The following is a 23,869-nucleotide window of genomic DNA, read 5'->3' as shown; positions in this document are numbered from 1 at the left end:
CAGGCCCCCTCCTTGGCTGCGCTCGGCGCTCGCAGCACATGGTCGGCGGCGGCGCGCCCCCGAGGCCGGCGGAGACCGGCTGCAGCCGGTATAGGATAAGAGCTTAGGCAGCGACGCGGGGCCGGGGCGCGGGCGGCAGCACGCACGGCCCGGGGCGCAGGCGGCCGGGGTGGGGGGCGGGGGGAGGGTGTGGCTCGGGTGCCTGAGTCGCGGGAGTGGGTGGAGGGCCCGGGCGCTCCGGCCTCAGCAGCCCGAGCCAACTTGCGCTAGAGTCGGGCCCGCCCCCTAAGGGGTTAATCCTTTTCTCATGTTACCGAGCGGCTTATAAGGAGGGGGAGGCCAAGCCTCCGCCTTATTGGGAGCCTTTTGGGGTTTATTCTCTTCCCTTCTAACTTGGTGAGTTGGTTTATTATTTTACATGTTTAAAAGTTTGATTGTGGGGTGTGGGTTGTTTTTTTAGAAATACGTGTTGGGGCCTTTTTTTGGGATGGGAGGCGGAGGAGACCACTGAACATCTTCACATTTGGGAGAGGTTATTCCCAAAAATATTCGCTCTGACAGTTAGGAATGCCCAGGGCCACCAGGATGACGCGCTCGCGCCGGTGTGAGTAGCTGAGAGTTGAATGTCCGTGACCCTGGTACAGTTGGGTCCCGGAAGATACCTAAAGGCACGCCTGGCCTTTGAGTGCCCCCTGCCCCGGGTTGGGGGCTCCGGGACGTCGGAAGAGTCGGGGGCTCCGGGCTCAGCCCCTCCGCGGATTTTCCGCATGAAGTTGCCTGCGCGTCGCAGGAGCGAAATGTCAGAGGTACCTTCCTTCCCCAGGCTGGCGCGCGCACGCAGGGCGGCCACTGAGGCAGCGCGAGGGAAAGTGGGGCTCCCTGCCTCCCCGACCCCCAAACACAGCACTCCCTGGGGCGGCCACCGTTTGCCCCCTGCGGGAAGGCAGGGATTTCCCGGCAGAGCGCGGGTCCTCCACCTGGACGGTCAGAACTGTCAGCGGCTGACGGCCGGTCCCGCGCAACTTCAAGGTTCCCGGGCTGCCAACCGCAGGAAAGCGCTGGTGTCGCCGAGCAGTTCCGTAGCAAGGGAAGATGGTTTTGCAGAGGAAATGGGTTATTTCCTTCTAGGTTGTTGTCGTCTTTTCTTTTTATTCTCCCTACCCTAGCAAGACCGGTCATAGAAGTTTGTTAGGTGGCGTATATAAAATGTCACCAAACACGGGGGGCGTCAGTCTTAGAAAAAGCTCCCCGGAGCCAACTGGGGAGGAGCAATTACAACTTGTCAACCTGGAAGCCGGTTTTGTTTGCACGGTTAGACACTCCGTGCCAGCTCCTTCTCGCAGGAGATGGTTTCTATCTCGGGAATGAGATTTCTCAGTGATCTGATTGTTTTTTGCAAATCATGGTAAGATAGGTGTCTTGTTTGTAAAAAGATGCCAAGTGCTTATGCTGAAATCTCTAAACGATGCATCTCCCCATGTCCCAAGCACCGTTACGTGGCATTTTGGGGGTCAACAATACATCCAGCCATATGATATAATAGAAACCCCTCTTCTCATAATTAAGGGAAGAGTGTCCAAGATAGGAACTTACAGAATGTAAATAAGCAATGCAGCCAAGTGGAAAAGCTCCTTCCAGTGTAATGAGTACCACTAACCCTGAGTTTTCCTTCTGTGGTTTCCGAAAGAGGACTTTCCTCAGTGGAACTCCTGAGGAGGACACTTAAATTAGGGGCTCAGGTTTCAACACCATAGCCTTGTAAAATGGTGACTCGGTTGTAGCCAGTGATTCAACATCGTGAGGCAGCTATCCAGGTTAGGTTTGGAAATTTTTTTTTAATAGAGAATGAAAATGAACTTTAGCCAAATGCAGACTGGTTTTGCCAACTTGGGCCAGAAACAGCTTGTCAAAGCCGTTCTCCAGGCTACACCTTTAAGAAGAAGAGAAATCCACAGTGCTTTTGCTCGGGGTTTGCCTACACCAGTAGCCACCCCATTTCCATCCAGAGTCTGCGTTTTGAACCTTGCTCTGAGCTGCCCCTAGAATAACACTCTGATGGTCTACGATAATCCAATTTTTTCATGCCTTCGGTCCAAATCTTCTCTCAACAAATTAAGTCACAGTGAAACTCCCAAGGATAGCGGGTTTCCAAGCCTTTGGCAAGATACCCATTTATTTATTTGTTTAGAGGCAGGGTCTCCCTCCCATTATGGAAGTGATCTCTGCTCATTGCAGCCTCGACCTCCCAGGCTCAAGCGATCCTCCCACCTCATGTTTTAATTTTTTTGTAGAGACACAGTCTCACTACGTTGCCCGGGTTGGTCTCAAACTCCTGGGCTCAAGCAGTCTGCCTGCTTCAGCCTCCCTAATTGCTGGGATTACGGGCATGAGCTACCACACCTGGTTAATACCCATTTAGTGAAGGGGACACTTAACCACATGCTACTAGGAAATCCTCCAAACTGCCCATGGATTTTGTCATTGTGCTTCCTCCAGAAGAACACTAGGGTGAAGGGAAGATGGCTGCCAGGAACCCCCATTCAGAATTGTTGAGTTTTATAAGTTGGAAAAGGCTTGAGAGACTCCCCTGACAAGCCGTGCTTTCCAGATGATAGAAGTTCGGGATTCAGTGGCTTCCATAACTGTGCAGCCAGTTAACGGTACACAGAAATTAACAAATACGGCCTAAGAGCTTTAAGAAGACCAACTCTTGGGCCTTGCCTTCAAAGGGCTTAGAAGGATTAACGCAAGTGACGGTCAAAGGCTATCATAGAAGTATAGACCATTAGGGCAGGAAGAGATCTAAGCTCATCAGAGTCTAGTTCAACTCCCTTTTTTACATTTACCTTGATTTTACATTGACAATGAAAATGGGGAAGCAAAGTGATTTGCCTAAATCCCATCATCCGTAAAGCAGGGGTTGATGGGCAGGATGACTCAGCTTGCCTCACCAGTTAGATCCGCACACAGCTAAAAAATATCCCTACCCATCAGATAAATTCACATGGCCACAAACCAAAGTGGACAGATAAACTTTCATATTCTGGAACATAGAGACTTCTACATAAATGAGTTCAAAATTCAGGCCTCAGTTGCTTTGTTTGCAGAGACAGAAGGTTTGGCCTTCTGCTGAAGGAATGGAAAAAAAGAAGAGAAGGCCGGGCACGGTGACTGACGCCTGTAATCCCAGCACTGTGGGAGGGTGGATCACGAGGTTAGGAGTTTGAAACCAGCCTGACCAACATGGTGAAACCCTGTCTTTACTAAAAATGCAAACAGACAAATGAAAAATGCCTGTAATCCCAGCTACTCAGGAGGCTGAGGCAGGAGAATCACTTGAACCCAGGAGGCTGAGGTTGCAATGAGCCAAGATCGTGCCACTGCACTTCAGCCTGGGTGACATAGCAAGACTCCGTCTCAAAAACATTCAATAAAATAAAAATGCTCTCCTGTAGGCTTGTACAGCAGGAGCCCTGAAAGGCAGGAGATTCAGTACTGGGCTACTTCAGTCAAGTCCCTTCACCTCTTGGGGATGTTTCCCGATTTTGCAAAATGAGTAAGATTTTACAAAGAGGAATTGAATAAGATGACCTCAATTTTCCCCTTCAGCTTTAACATTCAGTAATTCTAACTCTCTTCGGGGGTTACAGATTCATCCTAACCCCATCCGTTTTTCAAGTGTAAACCTCTGATGATACAGGCAAGGGAAAAGAGGAAGGGGGTAGCTGGCACCAGAACTTCACTGCTGGCCAGACAGAGGCTTCTCATGGTGGCAGGTAATCTCAGCTCATAAAAAAACTGCAATCTGGTCCCTCTCATCTAAATGCAGTCCACAGCCTGGTCTACATGGTGAGACCCTGTCTCTACAAAAAATAAAACTTATCCCAGGTACGGTGGCTCATGCCTGTAATCCCAGCACTTTGGGAGGCTGAGGGGGGTGGATCACGAGGTCAGGAGTTCCAGACCAGCCTGGCCAATATGGTGAAACCCCGTCTCTACTAAAAATACAAAAAAATTAGCTGGGCATGATGGCGGGTGCTTGTTATCCCAGCTACTCGGGAGACTGAGGCAAAGAATTGCTTGAACCCAGGGGGCGGAGGTGGCAGTGAGCCGAAACCATGCCACTGAACTCCAGCCTGGACGCTGTCTCAAAAAATAAATAAATAAAAATTAAAAAATAAAAAAGAATTGGCTGGACATGGTGGCACATACCTATAGTCCTAGCCACTCGAGAGGCTGAGGTGGGAGGGTCACTTGAGCCCTGGAGTTTTTTTGTTTTTGTTTTTTGAGACGGAGTCTCGCTCTTGTCGCCCAGGCTGGAGTGCAGCGGCACATTCGCAGCTCATTGCAACCTCTACCTCCTGGGTTCAAGCAGTTCTTCCACCACAGCCTCCCACATAGCTGGGACTACAGGTGCGCGCCACCACGCCAGGCTAATTTTTGTAATTTTAGTAGAGACAGGGTTTCACCATGTTGGCCAGGCTGATCTCGAAACCTGACCTCAGGCAATCCACCCGCTTCGGCCTCCCAAAGTGCTGGGATTACAGATGTGAGCCACTGCGCCCAGCATGAGCCCAGGAGTTTTGAGGCTACAGTGAGCTATGGTTGTGCCACTGCACTCCACGTTTCTCTAGGGTCTTTATCACATTTTATCACTATATATGTTTTGTTTCAAGGTGGTCCTGAGCCCTCCATTAAAACTCTTCAGACCTTCTGGGCACATTTCTGGGTTAGGACAACTGTGCCAATTTGACTTTGGACTTAGCAGCTACTGAGTCCTGACTGCTTGTCAGAAATGTGCTGAATTCCAGCAAGATGTGGTTGAATCATTTAAATAGGATGCATTTCAGATGCATTCATTTTCCTTAGCATCATCATCAGCAGATATTTTAGTCCATGGAGGCAGAGACCATCTCTTGGTCTTTTCACTGTAGTGCCCCTACAGTGAAAGCGAGGACCTGGCACCTGATAGGTATTTTGTTGCAAAAATAAATACAAGCTGTGTACAAGGTACAGGCGGGGTCCGGGGACATGGGGTTGTACAAAGAGAAATAGACCTCAGATTTTGTGAACATAATAATTTAATCAAGCAAATAAGATAAAGGCATAAAAGTAAACAATACCCCATCATTAAATGATACCTGTCACCTGAAGAAGAGAGCCCTTAGATTGAGCTGGTTGGAGAAAGCATTATGGAGAAAGAAGGATGTCACAGAGCAGGGTCTCATTTTGGGGAAATGGCATGGCCACAGCCAGGTGGGTAGAGACTAGAGGGCCAGGAGGACTCCACTTTGACCGTGGCAGGTGAGTCAAGTTTTAGAACCAGAAGAAATAAGGCCACAAAGAGAGGTTACAAAGAACATTGAAAGTCAGGCTAATGAGTGGAATTTTTTTTTTTTTTTTTGATGAAGTCTAACCCAGGTTGGAGTGCAGTGATCTCAACTCCCAGGTTGCCCCTACTGCAACCTCTGCCTCCTGGGTTCAAGCGATTCTCCTGACTCCGCCTCCTGAGTAGCTGGGACTACAGACACACGCCACCACGCCCCCGCATAATTTTTGTATCTTTAGTAGAGATAGGGTTTCACCATGTTGGGCAGGCTGGTCTCAAACTCCTGACCTCAAGTGATCTGCCCGCCTCGGCCTCCCAAAGTGCTGGGATTACAGATATGAGCCACCATGCCCAGCCTTAATGAGTGGATTTTATTCTTCAGAAAGACAAAAGCCACTGAAAAAGTCTGAGTAGGCTAGGCGCAGTGGCTCACACCTGTAATCCCAGCACTTTGGGAGGCCGAGGTGGGTGGATCACTTGAGGTCAGAAGTTCAAGACCTGCCTGGCCAACATGGTGAAACCCGGTCTCTTGAAAAAATACAAAAATGTAGCCGGGCACTGGTGGCACAAACCTGTAGTCCCAGGTCCTCGGGAGGCTGAAGCAGAGAATTGCTTGAACCTGGGAGGTTGAGGTTGCCGTGAACAGAGATCGTGCCACTGCACTCCAGCCTGGGTGACAGACCAAGACTCCGTCTCCAAAAAAAAAAAAGTCTGAGTAGAAAAATGCCATGACAATACACCATTTCCAAAAGGTTCATTGTACAGGATACAGAAGTCCGTTAAGAGGCTGGCAAAGGAGTCATGGTCTTCACAAGGAAAAGCTCAAACCAATGGCCTGCTGGGGGGATGAAATAGAAGGGGTGAAGGCTACAGCCTTGACAGCTGCAGGCTCACCATTCCTCCCCAGGGCTAGACACTATTCTAAAGCCAACACTGGCAAGCACTTCTTAAAAATGTTTTTGGTTTTCTAAATCTTAAGCTAGTGTTGTTCTCACTTCTCTGCCCCAGCGGCCTCATTTTGAGAGTGGCTTTTGAAATGGAGGGATGTTGTGAAAACCTAATTTGGTAAAGGGCTCCTGGCTCCCAACTTAAATCAATTGCTTTCCATGTTGAGGGACAGTAGTGACAAACTATTCTATAGTTGCTCAGCCTACCTCTTGAGCTATCTAACTGCCCTTCCCACCTTTCCGTTTGCTCTCAGACATGACACATCAACACACATCAAAATGCAAAGGCCTTTGCTGCAAAGAGCATACTCATCTTACAACATCTTATGCCTTATTTTAATCAACCAAATATTTAGCGGTAATAGAGTATAAAGTGAATACACAGTCCTTCCCAAGTATTAGGCTACAGTGGGAATGGCGCTATCAATAGGATTAATGATATTAAGTTAGATCAGATTTGCTGCTTTTTAAGATTTGTAGAGTAAATTCAGAACATTAGATTTTAAAAACAGAAAACCAGCAAGTCTGCTGGATAGATGAGGTTGTGTCCTGTTACTTTTCAGTTGCCTTCTATTTTCAATAAAATCTTTGCCTTAGTAACTTTGACCCAACAACTTATGGCTAGGAAAAGGATATAAAGGATATAATGCACGCTGACCCTGAAAATTCACCAGTATACAATTGTATAATTATGAAGAATTCTCTTTTTACATTTTATTTATTATTTATTTATTTGTATTTATTTATTTATTTATTTTAGACAGAGTCTTGCTCTGTCACCCAGACTGGAGTGCAGTGGCACAATCTTTGCTCATTGCAACCTCTACCTTCCGGGTTCAAGTGATCCTCCTCCTTCAGCCTCCTGAGTAGCTGGGACTACAGGCACGTGCCACCACACCTGGCCAGTTTTTGCATTTTTAGTAGACACCGGGTTTCACCGTGTTGGCCAGGCTGGTCTCAAACTCCTGACCTCAAGTGATCCACCTGCCTTGGCCTCCCAAAGGATTACAGGCATTAGCCACCTTGCAGAGTCTCACTCTGTTGCCCAGGCTGGAGTGCAGTAGTGTGACCTCGGCTCACTGCAACCTCTGCCTCCTAGGGTCAAGTCATTCTCATGCTTCAGCCTCCTGGGTAGCTGGGATAAGAGGCTCGCGCTACCCCGCCCGGCTAATTTTTGTATTTTTAGTAGAGACGGTGTTTTGCCGTGTTGGCCAGGCTGGTCTTGAACTCCTGACTTCAAGTGATCCACCCACCTCGACCTCCCAAAGTGATAGGATTACGGGTGTGAGCCACCATGCTAGTCAACTTTAAAAAAAAAATTTTAGACAGGGTCTTGCTCTGTCACCCAGGCAAGAGTGCAGTGGTGTGTTCACTGCTCAGTGCAGCCTGGAGCTTCCAGCCTCAACTCAAGTAATCCTCCTACCTCAGCCTTCCAAGTGGCTGGGACTGCAGGTATGTGTCACCACACCCCACCTTTTTTTTTTTTTGAGACGGAGTCTTACACTGTCACCCCGGCTGGAGTGCAGTGGCACGATCTCAGCTCACTGCAACCTCCACCTGCTGGGTTCAAGCAATTCTGCTGCCTTAGCCTCCCAAGTAGCTGGGATTACAGGCACCCGCCACCACATTAGGCTAATTTTTTTTTTTTTTTTTTTTTTTTTTTTAAGTAGAGGCAGGGTTTCACTGTGTTGGCCAGACTGGTCTTGAACTCCTGACCTCATGATCCACCCACTTTGGCCTCCCAAAGTTCTGGGATTACAGGCATGAGCCACTGGCCCTGCTAATTTTTTTTGTTTGTTTGTTTTTTGAGACGTGGTCTTGCTCTGTCGCCCAGGCTGGAGTGTAGGCGAATTCTCGGCTTCACTGCAAGTTCGGCCCCTCGGGTTCAGCGCGCGCTTATTCTCATGCCTCAGCCTCCTCCTCCCGAAAGTAGCTGACTAATTTTTGTATTTTTAGTAGATGGGGTTTCCCACCTGGTCTGGAATTCCTGACTTTAGATCCGCCTCACTGGAAGGCCCCAAAGTGTCTGGAGATTACATGGCATGGAGCCACCAAGCTAGCCTGCCTGCTTAATTTTTATACATTTTGTAGAGACAGGGTCTCCCTATGTTACCAGGCTTGTTTCCCAAACTGTAGGGTTTCAGCAATCCCCGCCAAGACCTCTTCAATTTCTTAAAGTGCTGGGATTACAGGGCGCTTGAGCCACTCTCATCATGGCCACATCACTGTGATTTGTAGTTTTCTTTGAGGAACCTCCATACTGTTCTCCATATTGGCTGTACTAGTTTACATTCCCCCACCAACAGTGTATATAAGAGTTCTTCTTTTTCTCCGCATCCTTGCCAGCATTTGTTATTTTCTATCTTCTGATCACAGCCATCCCAAATAAAAGATGACACTCATACTGTGGTTTGATTTGCATTTCCTTAATGATTTGTGATGTTGAGCATTTTTTCATATATTTGTTGGCCATATGTATGTCTTTTGAGAAATGTCTGTTCAGATTATTCACCCCTTTTTTTTTTTTTTTTTTTTTTTTTGAGACAGAATCTTGCTCTGTGCCCGGGCTGGAGTGCAGTGGTGCCATCTCGGCTCACTGCAAGCTCCGCCTCCTGGGTTCACGCCATTCTCCTGCCTCAGCCTCCCGAGTAGCTGGGACTACAGGCACCCACCACCACGCCCAGCTAATTTTTTAATTTTTTAATTTTTAGTAGAGACGAGGTTTCACCGTGTTAGCCAGGATGGTCTAGATCTCCTTGACCCCGTGATCCACCTACCTCGGCCTCCCAAAGTGCTGGGATTACAAGCGCGAGTCACCGCGCCCGGCCCTGTTCACCCATTTTTAAGTCAGATTGTTGGGGAGTTTTTTTTGCTGTTAAGATGTTTGAGTTCCTTGTATATTCTGGATATTAATCCCCTGTCAGATGAATAGTTTGCAAATATTTTCTACCTTTGTGTGGGTTGTCTTTTCATTCTTTTTTTTTTTTTTTTTTTTGGGAGGCAGAGTCTCTGTTACCCAGGCTAGAGTGAAGTGGCAGGATCTCAGTTCACTGCAACCTCCACCTCCTGGGTTCAAGCAATCCTTGTCCCTCAGCCTCCCGAGTAACCAGGACTACAGTTGTGCACCACCACACCCAGCTAATTTTTTGTATTTTCAGTAAAGATGGCGTCTCACCATGTGGCCCAGGCTGGTCTCAAACTCCTTAGCTCAGGCAATCCACCCACCTTGGCCTCCCCAAGTGCTGGGATTATAGGCATGAGCCACCACACCTGGCCTCACTCTGCTGATCTGTTTCCTTTGCTGTGCAGAATCTATTTAGCTTAATATAATCCCATGTTTATTTTTGCTTTTGTTATGTGTGCTCTTTCAGTCTTGTTCATAAAAATCTTTCCTCAGACAAATGTCCTCAAGTGTTTCCCCTATGTTTTCTTCTAGTAGTTTTATAGTTTTGGGTCTTATATTTAAGTCTTTGATCTATTTTGAGTTGATTGTTGTATAGGGTGAAAGGTGGGGATCTAGTTTTATTCTTTGTATCGATATCCAGTTTTCAAAGCGCCATTTATTGAAGAGACTGACCTTTCTCCAATGAATATCTTTGGCACCTTTGCCAAAAATCAGTTGGCTGTAGACACATGGATTAAGTTCAGGGTTCTCTCCTGTTCCTTTGGTCAGTGTGTCTGTTTTTATGCCAGTACCATGCTGTTTTGATTACTGTAGTGTTGTCATGTATTTTGAGGGCTGTTAGTGTGATGCCTCCAGCTTTGTTCTTTTTTTCAGGATGGCTTTGGCTATTCATGATCTTTTTTGGTTCCATACAAATTTTAGAATTTTTTTCTTCTATTTCTGTGAAGAATGTCATTGGTATTTTGATAGGAATCCACTCTGTAGATTGCTTTGGGTCGTATGTAAATAATTCTTTTTGTTTTTGTTTTTTGTTTTGTTTTCTTTTGTTTTTTTTGAGACAGAGTCTTGCTCTGTTGCCCAGGCTGGAGTGCAGTGATATCTCGGCACACTGCAACCTCCTCCTCCCGGATTCAAGCAATTCTCCTGTCTCAGCCTCCTGAGTAGCTGGGATTACAGGTGCCTACCACCATGCCCAGCTAATTTTTGTAGTTTTAGTAGAGACGGGGTTTCGCCATATTGGCCAGGCTGGTCTCAAACTCCTGACCTCAGGTGATCCACCTGCCTCAGCCTCCCAAAGTGCTGGGATTACAGATGTGAGCCACCGTACCTGGCCGTAAAGAATTCTTAAATTTGAGGTTGGTTGCCATTAAGAGCTCTAAGACCATGGCATGGACTCATTGATTATTATAGATATAATTAATGTTTAGTTAGGCTAAAAATAAACATAACTGTTTTGGCCGGGCATGGTGGCTCACGCTTGTAATCCCAGCACTTTGGGAGGCCGAGGCGAGTGGATCACAAGGTCAGGAGATCAAGACCATCCTGGCCAACATGGTGAAACGCTGTCTCTACTAAAAATACAAAAATTAGCTAGGTGTGGTGGCACATGCCTGTAGTCCCAGCTACTCAGGAGGCTGAGGCAGGAGAATCGCTTGAACTTGGGAGGCAGAGGTTGCAGTGAGCCGAGATGGCACCACTACACTCCAGCCCCGGCACAGAGCAAGACTCCGTCTCAAAAAAAAAAAAAAAAAACAAAAACATATGACTCTTTCAAAGTATATGTAACCACAGAGGCTTTGAAAAAGACAGTATTCATGTGCTAGAGCCCAATCCAGAAGACTTAAGTTAAACCAGTGTCAATGTCAGTGTCTCCTTAGTGGTGTTAAGGTACAGGTCTGCTTGTTCTGATGTTTGTTGCGGTTTGAATGGAGAGGCACAGTGAGGTTAGAGGTAACTCAGTTAACTGGTATCCAGATGGGGCACCACAGGCTTGTATAATAGCACCTTATTTAGACACCATATTATAGAGTATCATCATGTACTTGGAAATTGAATTGCTAATATACCAATTGGTGGTCAACTCTGAGGAAATTACTCCTGCTTAACAAACTCCCAGAAGACAGAATGCCCTCATTTTGATTTATAGTGACATTGTGTCTGTGTAGGTACATCCACATGGAACACCAAATCATAATCAGAATATTGCTTACTGAGTAGAAAATGGGGGGGAAGAAGAGTTGCTGGGTGATCGTGGTGACCAGGGACATCAAGCAGAGATGCTTATGGTATCTCAAACACGTACTCGGTGGAAGGTGCTGGATGCACAGCCAGTGTTTGCTTTTCAGCCTCCATTTTCTAGGCTTCATTTCTGATCAACATTCCTTATGGTCAGTGCAGTCTTTTCTGGCCTAAGTTGAGTCTTTCGAGGTCAGCATTAATACCTGGTCTGGTGACCATCTGGTGTCCTTCAATATGCTTCTAAATATTCTGCTCTGGTTCTTCATGTCTGTTTATTTTTCCCATTTAACTTTCTTTTTGGGGGGCCCATGTACGATACCAAGATTTGTATATATGTATATATACATAAACTTATCCAAAGACTTTATACTACTTGTACATAATTTAAACATTCAACCATCAGCCGGGTGTGGTGGCTCATGCCTATAATCTCAGCATTTTGGGAGGCCAAGGCGGGTGTATCTCTTGAGGTCAGGAGTTCGAGACCAGCCTGGCCAACATGGCAAAACCCCATCTCTACTGAAAATGCAAAAATTAGCCAGGTGTGGTGGCGGGCGTCTGTAATCCCAGCTACTCGGGAGGCTGAGGCAGGAGAATCGCTTGAACCCAGGAGGCAGAGATTTCAGTGAGCCAAGATCACGCCACTGCACTGCAGCCTGGGCAACAGAGTGAGGCTCTGTCTCAAAAAAAAAAAAAAAAAATTAGGTGGGTGTGGTGGCACATGCCTATAGTCCCAGCTACTTGGGAGGCTCAGACAGGAGAATTGCTTGAACCCGGGAGGCAGAGGTTGCAGTGAGCTGAGATCACGCCACTGCACTCTAGCCTGGATGACAGAGCAAGAGTCCATCTCAATAAATAAATAAATAAATAAATAAATATTCAACAACCTAAGAAATTGGGTAAGTACTTTATATATATATACACACACACACACACACACACACACATACTTTATGTTCTAGGGTACATGTGCACAACGTGCAGGTTTGTTACATATGTATACATGTGCCATGTTGGTGTGCTGCACCCATTAACTTGTCATTTACATTAGGTATATCTCCTAATGCTATCCCTCCCCCACCCCCAGTAAGTCATTCTTATCTGTTATGTTTGCTAAAGAGTATGAGAATCATCAAGCCTCACGCTCTTGCTGATCTGAATTGTTTTTTAACTTTTTCTTTCAGATTAAGAATGACCCAAAATAAATTAAAGCTTTGTTCCAAAGCCAACGTGTATACTGAAGTGCCTGACGGAGGATGGGGCTGGGCGGTCGCTGTTTCATTTTTCTTCGTTGAAGTCTTCACCTACGGCATCATCAAGACATTTGGTGTCTTCTTTAATGACTTAATGGACAGTTTTAATGAATCCAACAGCAGGATCTCATGGATAATCTCAATCTGTGTGTTTGTCTTAACATTTTCAGGTTAGTACATCTTTCGGCCTCACCATGACGTAAGTGTAGGTCCCTTTTAATTTGGCTACCTTGATAATGGTAGTCAGAGTGATTGTGATGTTTTCATTCCCTTATATGCCTGTTGGTCCTTCCTAGCCCCAACTAACAGGGTTTTCAGAGCACTGAGGATTGGCAAGAAACAAAAGGCACTGAAGAAAAAAACCTTATTTGCCAGCCATGACAGCCTTCAATTTCATACACACGTATTAAACATCTGCCATCTGCACACTCTTAGGATTCTGTAGATCCCCTTGAGGAGTGAAGTCAACCCCCTTTTGTGAGGATGTGAGGATATTGTCACTGTTTGAGAAGCAACATCACAAAGTTGCTGGTGGCCGGGCACGGGTGGCTCACGCCTGTAAGCAAGCGTAGGAGGCCAAGGTGGGTGGATCACTTGAGGTCAAGTGTTCAAGACCAGGCTGGCCAACATAGCAAAACCCCATCTCTACTGAAAATAGAAAAATCAACCAGGCATGGTGGTTCGCACGTGTAGTCCTAGCTACTTGGGAGGCTGAGGCACGAGAATGGCTTGAACCCAGGAGGCGGAGGTTGCAGTGAGCTGAGGTCATACCACTGCACTCCAGCCTGGGCGACAGAGCAAGACACCGTCAAAAAAAAAAAAAAAAAGTTGCGACCAGGCACGATGGCTCATGTCTGTAATCCCAAAAATTGGGAGGCCGAGGCAGGCAGATCACAAGGTCAGGAGTTCGAGACCAGATTGGCCATCATAGTGAAATCCCCCCTCTACTAAAAATACAAAAAATTAGCTGGGCATGGTGGTATGTGCCTATAATCCCAACTACTCAGGAAGCTGAGGTAGGAGAATCACATGAACCCGGGAGGTGGAGGTTGTAGTAAGCCCAGATTGTGCCATTGCACTCCAGCCTGGGCAACAGTGCGAGACTCCGTCTCAAAAAAAAAAAAAAAAAAAAAAATTGCTGACGTACCGTGTCCCAATCTCATAATTCCAAGTAGAAACATGTAAATGTGGATACATGAAGAGAAATGACATGTGTACAAGGAGATAAGGTGAAATTACAAATATTGTTCTGAGGAGACTTTCTGAATTCCGAGCACCTGTTTCCCTAAAGGACTTCACTGATTCGTCATTACATAATCTACTCCTAGACCCAATAGCATAAAATAAAATGGGGCTTCAGTATCATTTTTAACATACTAATCTTCACTTGGTCCTATAAAGGACTATTGGATATACATGCCAGGTCTCATGAGTTCATTGGTCTGTCAGAAATAATTGCCAAGGGTTTTCCAAGAGAAAAGGGCTGTTGAACTCACCTCGGAAAGTTAACCAGGCTGGGCGTGGTGGCTTACGTCTGTAATCCCAGCACTCTGGGAGGCCAAAATGAAAGGATCACTTGAGCCCCAGAGTTTGAGACCAGCCTGGGCAACATAGCAAGACCCCATCTCTACAAACAATTAAAATAAAAAATTGGCCAGGCTTGGTGGTACACACTTGTGATCCCAGCTACTCGGGAGGCTGCAGAGCGAGGATCGCTTTAGCCTGGGAGGTCGAGGCTGCAGTGAGCCATGATCATGCCATTGCATTCCAGCCTGGGCAACAGAGCAAGACCCCATCTCAAAAAAGAAAAAAGAAAGTTAACCAGGTTGACCTTAAACTTCCCTAAGTTTACCCTTACACCCAGTCTTGGAACTGTTATCTCTGAAGTGATTGCTGAAGTTAAAGCCCTTCTTAAATGTAGTCCATTTTTAGCCATAGAATGTCTTTAAAAGGCAGTTCTACATGTTTTTACCCTTTGGGTAAGGTAGAAATTTCTCTCATTAGCTGGGTGTGGTGGCGGGCACCTGTAATCCCAGCTACTCAGAAGGCTGAGGCAGGAGAATCACTTGATCCTGGGAGGCGGAGGTTGCAGTGAGCTGAGATTGTGCCACTGCACTCCAGCCTGGGAAACAGAGCATGACTCTGTCTCAAAAAAAAAAAAAAAAAAAATTTATCTTGTTAGTTCTCTTACCGTCTCTTACAAGTTTCATGAAGTAGTTCCTGGTTCCACTTTAAGTGAGTATTAAGATAACTTATTTTTTTTTTTCTTTTCGAGATGGAGTCTCGCTTTGTTGCCCAGGCTGGAGTGCAGTGGTGCGGTCTCAGCTCACTGCAACCTCTGCCTCCCGGGTTCAAGTGATTCTCCAGCCTCAGCCTCCCAAGTAGCTGGGATTACAGGCACCTGCCACCACGCCTGGCTAATTTTTTGTATTTTTATAGTAGAGATGGGGTTTTGCTATGTTGGCTGGGCTGGTCTCTTAACTCCTGAACTCGTGATCCACCTGCCTCAACCTCCCAAAATGGTGGATTTACAGGCGTGAGCCACCACACCCGGCCAAGTTAACTTAATTTTTAAATTGTGGAATACTTAATTACCTTCTTAGAAATATAATTGAAATGAATTAGGACTAAAATGTTATATTTGGTAATCTAAATAAAAAGAAAATCCCAAAGCTTCAGTTTTAGGTCTTTTATACCTAAAAATAAAAATGTAGTCAACAAGAAATTTCCACTTAATACTATTATACCAGAAGATAATTCTTCCAAATGCTATTATTCTAATTGTTAATGCTTTGAGCCAACATCCTGGCTCAAAATGGTGACAGTGGTTTTATTATGAGCTACATCCAAGATTACTTTGTATTCTAATGGTTAACATAGTAGATACATATAGACTAATCCCAAAAAATGGAATCCTTTTCTCCCCACTTCCTCTTCTAGCATGTTGTTGTTCCTTGACCCAACTTTCAATGGTTCACTTATGTCACTGTTGTCAAGTTAATATTAAGTAACCTATAACTAGGAAACTAATTTGCCAGATTTAAATGTCCTAGGGGATACAGCTTATAGAAGCTAAGCAAATGATGATTCGCTTTCAATTATCTATCCCATAGCAACTCTCCTTCAGGAGTGCATAACTTAGAATTCACATTCTTTGGTCCTGTAAAGAAACTAACTAGGCTGGGCGTGGTGGCTCACGCCTGTAATCTCAACACTTTGGGAGGCCGAGGTGGGTGGATCACCTGAGGTCGGGAGTTCGAGACCAGCCTGACCAACATGGAGAAACCCCGTCTCTACTAAAAATACAAAATTAGCTGGGCATGGTGGCACATGCCTGTAATCCCAGCTACTCGGGAGGCTGAGGCAGGAGAATCACTTGAACCCAGGAAGTGGAGGTTGCGGTGAGCCAAGATCACACCGTTGCCACTCCAGCCTGGGCAACAAGAGCAAAACTCCATGTCAAAAAAAAAAAAGAAACTAACTAGAATCTGATCCCAAATGGAGCTTTTTAAAAAGAATCCAAAGCCGTGAGTAGAGAAAAAACAATGATTCAAGCAATCACAGGAAAACCAATTTTTATTATAGAATAACATAAATTAAATACATATCTAATTTTATAGATGCTTATGGTGAGTCAGAGTCATCTAAAAATATAGATAAAAGTTGTATACTGTTATTCTGGCTTTCTCTTTCAGGAGTCTGACAAATCGTGTTGAATTTGAACACATAGTAAAAGAATTCCTGCACTGACTTTGCATGAAATGTATTATGGTTTTGTTTTGTTTTTTCTTGAGACAAGGTCTCACTCTGTCACCCAGTATGGAGTGCAGTGGTGTGATCTTGCTCACTGCACCCTCTGCCTCCCAGGCTCAAGCAATCCTCCCACCTCTGCCTCCCGAGTAGCTAGGACTACAAGTGTACACCACCATGCCTGGCTAATTTTTGTATTTTTTGTAGAGACGGGGTTTCGCCATGTTGCCCAGGCTGGTCTTGAACTCCTGGGCTCAAGCGATCCTCCCTCCTCAGCCTCCCAAAGTGCTGGGATTACAGGCATGAGCCACCGCGCCCGGCTGTATTTATATTTGACATCATCTCTCCATGTGCAAGATGTGGAGAAAGGAGTCTTATGGCAGCTAACCCTGAAGCCTCTGTGAGTTAAAATATCGTTTGGTTCTTTCCCGGCAGCTCCCCTTGCCACAGTCCTGAGCAATCGTTTCGGACACCGTCTGGTGGTGATGTTGGGGGGGCTACTTGTCAGCACCGGGATGGTGGCCGCCTCCTTCTCACAAGAGGTTTCTCATATGTACGTCGCCATCGGTATCATCTCTGGTAAGTGTTCCTCTTTGGCTCAGAAATTCTCTAGACACTTAGTTTGAAGAACAAGGAAGGGGAAGGAGGAAATTAAAGCCAAACTATATTTCTTTCTCTTTCTTTTTTCTCTTTAACATTAACGGTGTCTCAGATCAGTAGTTTTGAACTGAGCTATATGGACTTCAGGGGACCTGGGAACCTGTTCTCAAGTGCCCAAGAGTTTTTGTTTGAGATAACTTCTCTTTTGCTATATTTGCAGCCAAAAGGTAGCATTTTTACAAAGTAGGACGAATTTCTGTAGCCAGTATTTCTCAAATCAGTGTCTGAGGATCCAGGGCTGTAGGGGAAGTGCAACACGCCAGACTTAATCTTGGGGGCCTAAGAAAACCTTTTTCCATTTAAAAGGAGTAGCCAGCATAGTGGCTTATGCCTGAATTCCAGCGCTTCGGGAGGCTGAGGCAGGAGGATCGCTTGAGCCCAGGAGATCAACTGGGGCAACATAGGGAGACCCCATCTCTACAAAAAATAAAAAACTAGCCAATCATGGTGGTGTGTGCCTGTAGTCCCAGCTACTTCGGAGGCTGAGGTGGGAGGATCACTTGAGCCTGGGAGGTCAAGGCTCCAGTGAGCTGTGATCACACCACTGCACTTCAGCCGAGGCAACAGAGTGAGACCCTGTCTGTTTAAAAAAAAAAAAAAGAAATGAACAATAAAAGGAGGCCGTATATTCCTCATAGACGATAGATACACACACACACACACACACACACACACACAGTTGTTAAGATTTGCAGACTTTACATTTTTCCTGTATTTCTGCACATACGAAATGACTTATTTCTTTCTAGATACAAATCTTATATAAAATTTCATGCAATAATAGTTTCATCCATTGTGAATTATATAAATTTGAAAAAAAGTGTTGCAAAGTAAAAAAAAAAAAAAATTATACTTTTAGTATCCCAAAACAACCACTGAAGTTTATCCAGACCTTTTGTGAAACCCATTTTTCTTTGCAACATCACCTTTGTCCAGAATGAATTACTTGGCTCCCAGAACTTAAGATTCAAAAAGCAAAACCAAAAATCCCAGCTCTTTGAATGCATCCTTCCAGTCTCAAGCAGTATGTGGGTTTCATTGGCTTTTCTGACTTTTCTTTCACAGGTCTGGGATACTGCTTTAGTTTTCTCCCAACTGTAACCATCCTATCACAATATTTTGGCAAAAGACGTTCCATAGTCACTGCAGTTGCTTCCACAGGAGAATGTTTCGCTGTGTTTGCTTTCGCACCAGGTAGGTGGACTACAGCAGTCTAAGTGTGAATGTGGATGAGGAACGCCACTCAGGTATTCTTGCTACACTGACTTTTGCCAACAGTACGGATGACTTTAAGTGTATGAGTAATGAGAGGTTATTTATGTCTCTTCTCCAGCTCATTTTTAGGATCTGTCCTCCCTAACCCCCACTTCAGGTATTCAGACCACTTTAATAATAGGTTTGAATTCCTAACTGGGCACATATGCAGTGGTAGGGCTTTCTTGACACATGCATTCCAGAATAATCTAGTAATTTGCAGTTGTTCACCTGTTATGTCCTCTCCTTTTTCAAGAGAGCTACATTTAATGTGGATTTAGATTATGCTAATAAAGACAGCATTCTTACCTGTGTGCAGATCATCTCAAAACAAAATCTTTGGCCAGGCACAGTGGCTCATGCCTGTAATCCCAGCACTTTGGGAGGCCAAGGTGGGCGGATCACCTGAGGTCAGGAGTTCGAGACCAGCCTGGCCAATGTGGTAAAACTCTGTCTCTACTTAAAACACAAAAAACAGCTGTGCATGGTAGCACACACTTGTAATCCCAGCTACTTGGTAGGCTGAGGCAGGAGAATTGCTTGAAACCAGGAGGCCGAGGTTGCAATGGGCCAAGATCACACCACTGCACTCCAGCCTGGGCGACAGAGCAAGACTCCGTCTCAAAAAAAAGATTGAGTACACATTCATAATGCTGAGTATAATAAATTTCCACAAAATTTATAATGGAATCTGGATCCATATTTCTTCTTGATGGCTTCTCCTGGGTCTTGAGTCCATTATTGACCTTATATTTTATTTCTTCTTCTCTCACTCCTGCCTCTTCAAGCAATCATGGCTCTGAAGGAGCACATTGGCTGGAGATACAGCCTCCTCTTCGTGGGCCTACTACAGTTAAACATTGTCATCTTCGGAGCACTGCTCAGACCCATCATCATCAGAGGACCAGGGTCACCGAAAACAGTCATCCAGGAAAATCGGAAAGAAGCACAGTATATGCTTGAAAATGAGAAAACACGAACCTCAATAGACTCCATTGACTCAGGAGTAGAACTAACTACCTCACCTAAAAATGTGCCTAGTCACACTAACCCGGAACTGGAGCCGAAGGCTGACATGCAGCAGGTCCTGGTGAAGACCAGCCCCGGGCCGAGTGAAAAGAAAGCCCCGCTGTTAGACTTCACCATTTTGAAAGAGAAAAGTTTTATTTGTTATGCATTATTTGGTCTCTTCGCAACACTGGGATTCTTTGCACCTTCCTTGTACATCATTCCTCTGGGCATTAGTCTGGGCATTGACCAGGACCGCGCTGCTTTTTTATTATCTACGATGGCCATTGCAGAAGTTTTCGGGAGGATCGGAGCTGGTTTTGTCCTCAACAGAGAGCCCATCCGTAAGATTTACATTGAGCTCATCTGCGTCATCTTATTGACTGTGTCTCTGTTTGCCTTTACTTTTGCTACTGAATTCTGGGGTCTAATGTCATGTAGCATATTTTTTGGGTTCATGGTTGGAACAATAGGAGGAACCCACATTCCACTGCTTGCTGAGGACGATGTCGTGGGCATTGAGAAGATGCCTTCTGCAGCTGGGGTCTACATCTTCATTCAGAGCATAGCAGGACTGGCTGGACCGCCCCTTGCAGGTAATTTAAATACACAAAATACCAATGCTTGTCTACTCCCCCGTATGAATTGTGCTAGCTTCCTGTGTAAGCCATAAAAAAACTTACTGCCGTTTTATATTTCCATTGAATTTTAGAGCTGCCAGGGATTAGAGATTACCTGAGCCAGCCCTCTTGATTTAAATATGAGGAAACTGAAGGCCAAAGAATTGAAGCCAAAGGTCCGATGGTAAATTAGTGGTCTAATCAGGACAGGAAGCTGTGTCTGTAGTCCAGATTGACCCAGGCTTTTTTTTTTTTTGAGATGGAGTCTCACTCTGTCGCCCAGGCTGGAGTGCAGTGGCACAATCTCAGCTCGCTGCAACCTCAGCCTCCCAGGTTCAAGTGATTCTCCTGCCTCAGCCTCCTGAGTAGCTGGGATTACAGGCACCCGCCACCACGCCTGGCTAATTTTTGTATTTTTAGTAGAGACAGGGTTTCACCATGTTGGCCATGATGGTCTCAATCTCTTGACCTCATGATCTGCCCTCCTCGGCCTCCCAAAGTACTGTGATTACAGGTGTAAGCCACTGCACCTGCCAACCCAGGCTTTTTCTATCACCTTGCCTTCTCTCATGCTAGACAGGAACTCATGGATTTATCACCTTCAGAGCCCACCTGACTTCTGGAATGATAGAACTAATGGACTTCTGTAAGTCACCTTCCCTTCTCAGGAAAGGTGTTTGGGAATGGATAGCAGCGCTCTGTAAATACCTAATTGATTTGTACAGAATGTTTCCTTGTAGGAGGGACATAGGTATGGTTCATATCTTAGATCCCAAATGGGTCTTTAAAGTGTTTGTGATTAGAAATCATACTCCTGTCAAAAGATACCTAAAGTGGGCCAGGCGCAGTGGCTCACGCCTCTAATCCCAACACTTCGGGGGGCAGATCATTCGAGGTCAGGAGTTCCAGACCAGCCTGGCCAACATGGCAAAACCTCATCTCTACTAAAAATACAAAAGTAGCTGGGCATGGTGGCAGGCACCTGTAATCCCAGCTATTCAGGAGGCTGAGGCAGAAGAATCGCTTGAACCTGGGAGGCGGAGGTTGCAGTGACCCGAGATCGCGCCATCGCACTCCAGCTGGGGCGACAAGAATAAAACTGCGTCTCAAAAAAAAAAAAAAATACCTAAAGTGAACTCAAGTGAAAATAATACAGTTCCTTCCTACTGAAGAATATTACCTTTTCAAAGAAGTATACACCTAAATGTCCCAGGTTTTAGATCCTCTGCTAGGACAGACTTAGCCCAAGAAGAACAAGTATATTGTGTGTTTGTCTCTTTCTCCTCTCCAATCCAGCAAAGATGTCTGCCTTTAACACCCATTTTTCTTTAGAAACACAAAAGAAAACAAGGAAGGCAATGAAACTGAGAGGCTTCTGAATGTGAGGGTCGCCTGGGTGAGAGGGCTTGTGTCTAGGAAGGCTGCTGTTAACGGACGCCATGCTCTCTTCCAGGTTTGTTGGTGGACCAAAGTAAGATCTATAGCAGAGCCTTCTACTCCTGTGCAGCTGGCATGGCCCTGGCTGCTGTGTGCCTCGCCCTGGTGAGACCGTGTAAGATGGGACTGTGCCAGCGTCATCATTCAGGTGAAACAAAGGTAGTGAGCCATCGTGGGAAGACTTTACAGGACATTCCTGAAGACTTTCTGGAAATGGATCTTGCAAAAAATGAGCACAGAGTTCACGTGCAGATGGAGCCAGTATGACACACTTACTCACAACAACAGCCACTGTGTTGGCTGGAGAGGGATGGGGTGGGCCTGACGGGGACACAAGGAGGTAGAGGAGCTAACCCCTCTACTCCACTTTCAAAACTACATTTTAAAGGGAATGTGTATGTGAAGAGCACTACGAACATCGTGTTTGTTTTGTTTTGTTTTAAGCTTTCCTTTTTGCTTGTTTTTAAAGCCAAAACAAAAAACAACCAAGCACTCTTCCATATGTAAATGTGGCTGTATTCAGTAGCAATACAAAAGATATATAGAAAGACTCTTTGGTTCACATTCCAATATTAAAATAGTGACATGAACTGGCAAAGTGATTTTAAAAGCTTTCACGTGGGACAAATGATTTTCTTTCTTTCTTTTCTTTCTTCCTATGGTCTTGTCTGAATAAACTACTATCCTGAATAAAACAACATCCAACCCAGGTCATTGAAATGAAATTGGCCAGTCAAAAAAAAAAAAAAAAAGACTTAAATCATTTAAAAAATTCCTAATTTTCAGAAATATTGAATAAATAGTTTTTGTTAAACCTTTTGTAAAATACCAAGGCTCCCATTAACAAATTACGGCCTCTGCTTGCTGGAAATGAAGTATAGTTGAAGACCAAACATTTTACTAATAAACAAATTTTAAGTATATATATAACTTGAACTTCATAAATGTGAAGATTACCACTTCTTTTTATGGCCAGTCCTTACCAGAAGTATTTCAGTACAGAATATACAAAATGGCATTTAAAAATGTGTTTCCTGTTGCTTTTAGTTATACAGAAATATGTGACTGTAGTGTCTTTAATTTAAACCACTATTTATTATTAAGTTATTCTAGGATGATTAAAGTAATCAAAAAAAAATTGGAGACATAAGCAGCATTTTTACCTCCTTTCTGCAATCCTTTAAATGACTCACAGAATACGTCTTATCTTGTAAAAATACTTTCATAAACGGCCAAGTTGTCATGATTCTTCCATTTGATTAGGGGCAACGTGTGCTATTAAAGGGGAAAAAATACTGGATAGCAAATCGCCTTAGCTTTCAAAAATAATTTGTTTTATCATCTAAGAATACTTGAGGAACTTCTTTGATCAGAATTATATTTCATTGAACTCTTAAAGCATTTCTGATTTAAAGAAAAAACCATCTAATTGTTGAAGGATTTCTGTATTTCACATGGGGGTAACAGAGACAATTACGTTATAGTGAGTTACAAGTTGCAATTTACATCTTCTATAACTTGATTGCTCTAAGTTGCCAGAGGTATCCGGTAGCTGGTCATTGTTTTTTTTTGTTTTGTTTTTTGTTTGTTATTCTTTCTTTTTTTTTCTTTTGGAGTTAACACTACATGTATAGTATTGCTCACGTTAGCAGTTTTCTGTAAAGAGGGCAAGTGTCGGGATAATAGGTGGACTTTTTACTCACCTATTTTACCACAATCTCACCCTGCAGGTGATGGTCAATGCTTGCTGCTCCATCTTTATTCATCGTTAATGTTAATTTATGACAACTCAGGGGGAAAACCATAACAAGCCTAGTTTGGTTACAGGTACACACAAGCTTGAATATTTCTCTGCACTGAAATGAAAGTGGCATAGTTCATCACCACCTGCTACAATCTGTAGAGCATCTTATCAGCCATAGAAATAGGACAATCTATAAAACTTCGGGGAGGGTGGGGGAGGAAATGACAAAGTGTCTGTCAAAAACAGACATACCTAAAGCAAGGTGGATGTAGCAAATCTCTGTCACTGCTTGAGAAGAACTTTGAGCTTGTGGCAGTTTTGCAGACTTAACATGACTTCAGCACTTTACAACATATTTTTTACTATGAATGTTCAATACAATTTAATATTTATAACTGATTTCTGAGGGATCTGCTCCATGTCTATTCTGTTATCTGCATGAAAGCAAAATGTATGCCAATTTCAATATGTCAATAATCAAGGTTTTAAATGTTTGGAAGAAAATACAAACAAGATTGCTGATTTGTTCTGTATTAGTGACATTCTGGTACTTCTAGATTTGCAATAAATTTATGGATTTTTTATTTAAAGAGACTGATTTTCTTCTGTTATAAGATTTATTGACTCTCACAGCATTCAGTGTTTGATACAATTAAAGTTATAAAAACTCACCAAATGTTCACTCCAAATAAATAATTTTTTAACGTTTATCTTCTGCAAAACC

The 23,869-nt window shown here is 44.5% G+C and overlaps 2 protein-coding genes across 5 annotated transcripts in view; one reads left to right on the top strand and one right to left on the bottom strand.

The window, feature by feature from the left end:
* Window positions 1–23,869, bottom strand: part of ARSG (arylsulfatase G) — a 151,499-nt gene that overhangs the window by 118,031 nt on the left and 9,599 nt on the right. The gene's annotated exons all lie outside the window — the stretch shown is intronic.
* Window positions 120–23,739, top strand: SLC16A6 (solute carrier family 16 member 6). 4 transcript variants are annotated; one of them, XM_003913333.4, is made up of 6 exons: window positions 120–396; window positions 12,604–12,842; window positions 16,858–17,001; window positions 18,148–18,276; window positions 19,125–19,940; window positions 21,418–22,556. In XM_003913333.4, exons 2-6 carry the CDS (start codon window positions 12,611–12,613, stop codon window positions 21,666–21,668), a joined length of 1,572 nt encoding a protein of 523 aa, XP_003913382.1. In that variant the 5' UTR covers window positions 120–396; window positions 12,604–12,610; the 3' UTR covers window positions 21,669–22,556. The 4 variants fall into 4 exon arrangements, with proteins under 4 accessions (XP_003913382.1, XP_031513016.1, XP_017806387.1 ...); XM_031657156.1 differs by lacking the exon at window positions 120–396 and adding an exon at window positions 3,347–3,776 and having other exon boundaries at window positions 21,418–22,523; XM_017950898.3 differs by lacking the exon at window positions 120–396 and having other exon boundaries at window positions 12,409–12,842; window positions 21,418–23,739.

This window comes from Papio anubis, chromosome 17 (assembly GCF_008728515.1).
Source record: "Papio anubis isolate 15944 chromosome 17, Panubis1.0, whole genome shotgun sequence".
NCBI lineage: Eukaryota > Metazoa > Chordata > Mammalia > Primates > Cercopithecidae > Papio > Papio anubis.
Note: the sequence above shows the minus strand (reverse complement) of the source record. Positions and strands in the feature narration are given on the sequence as shown.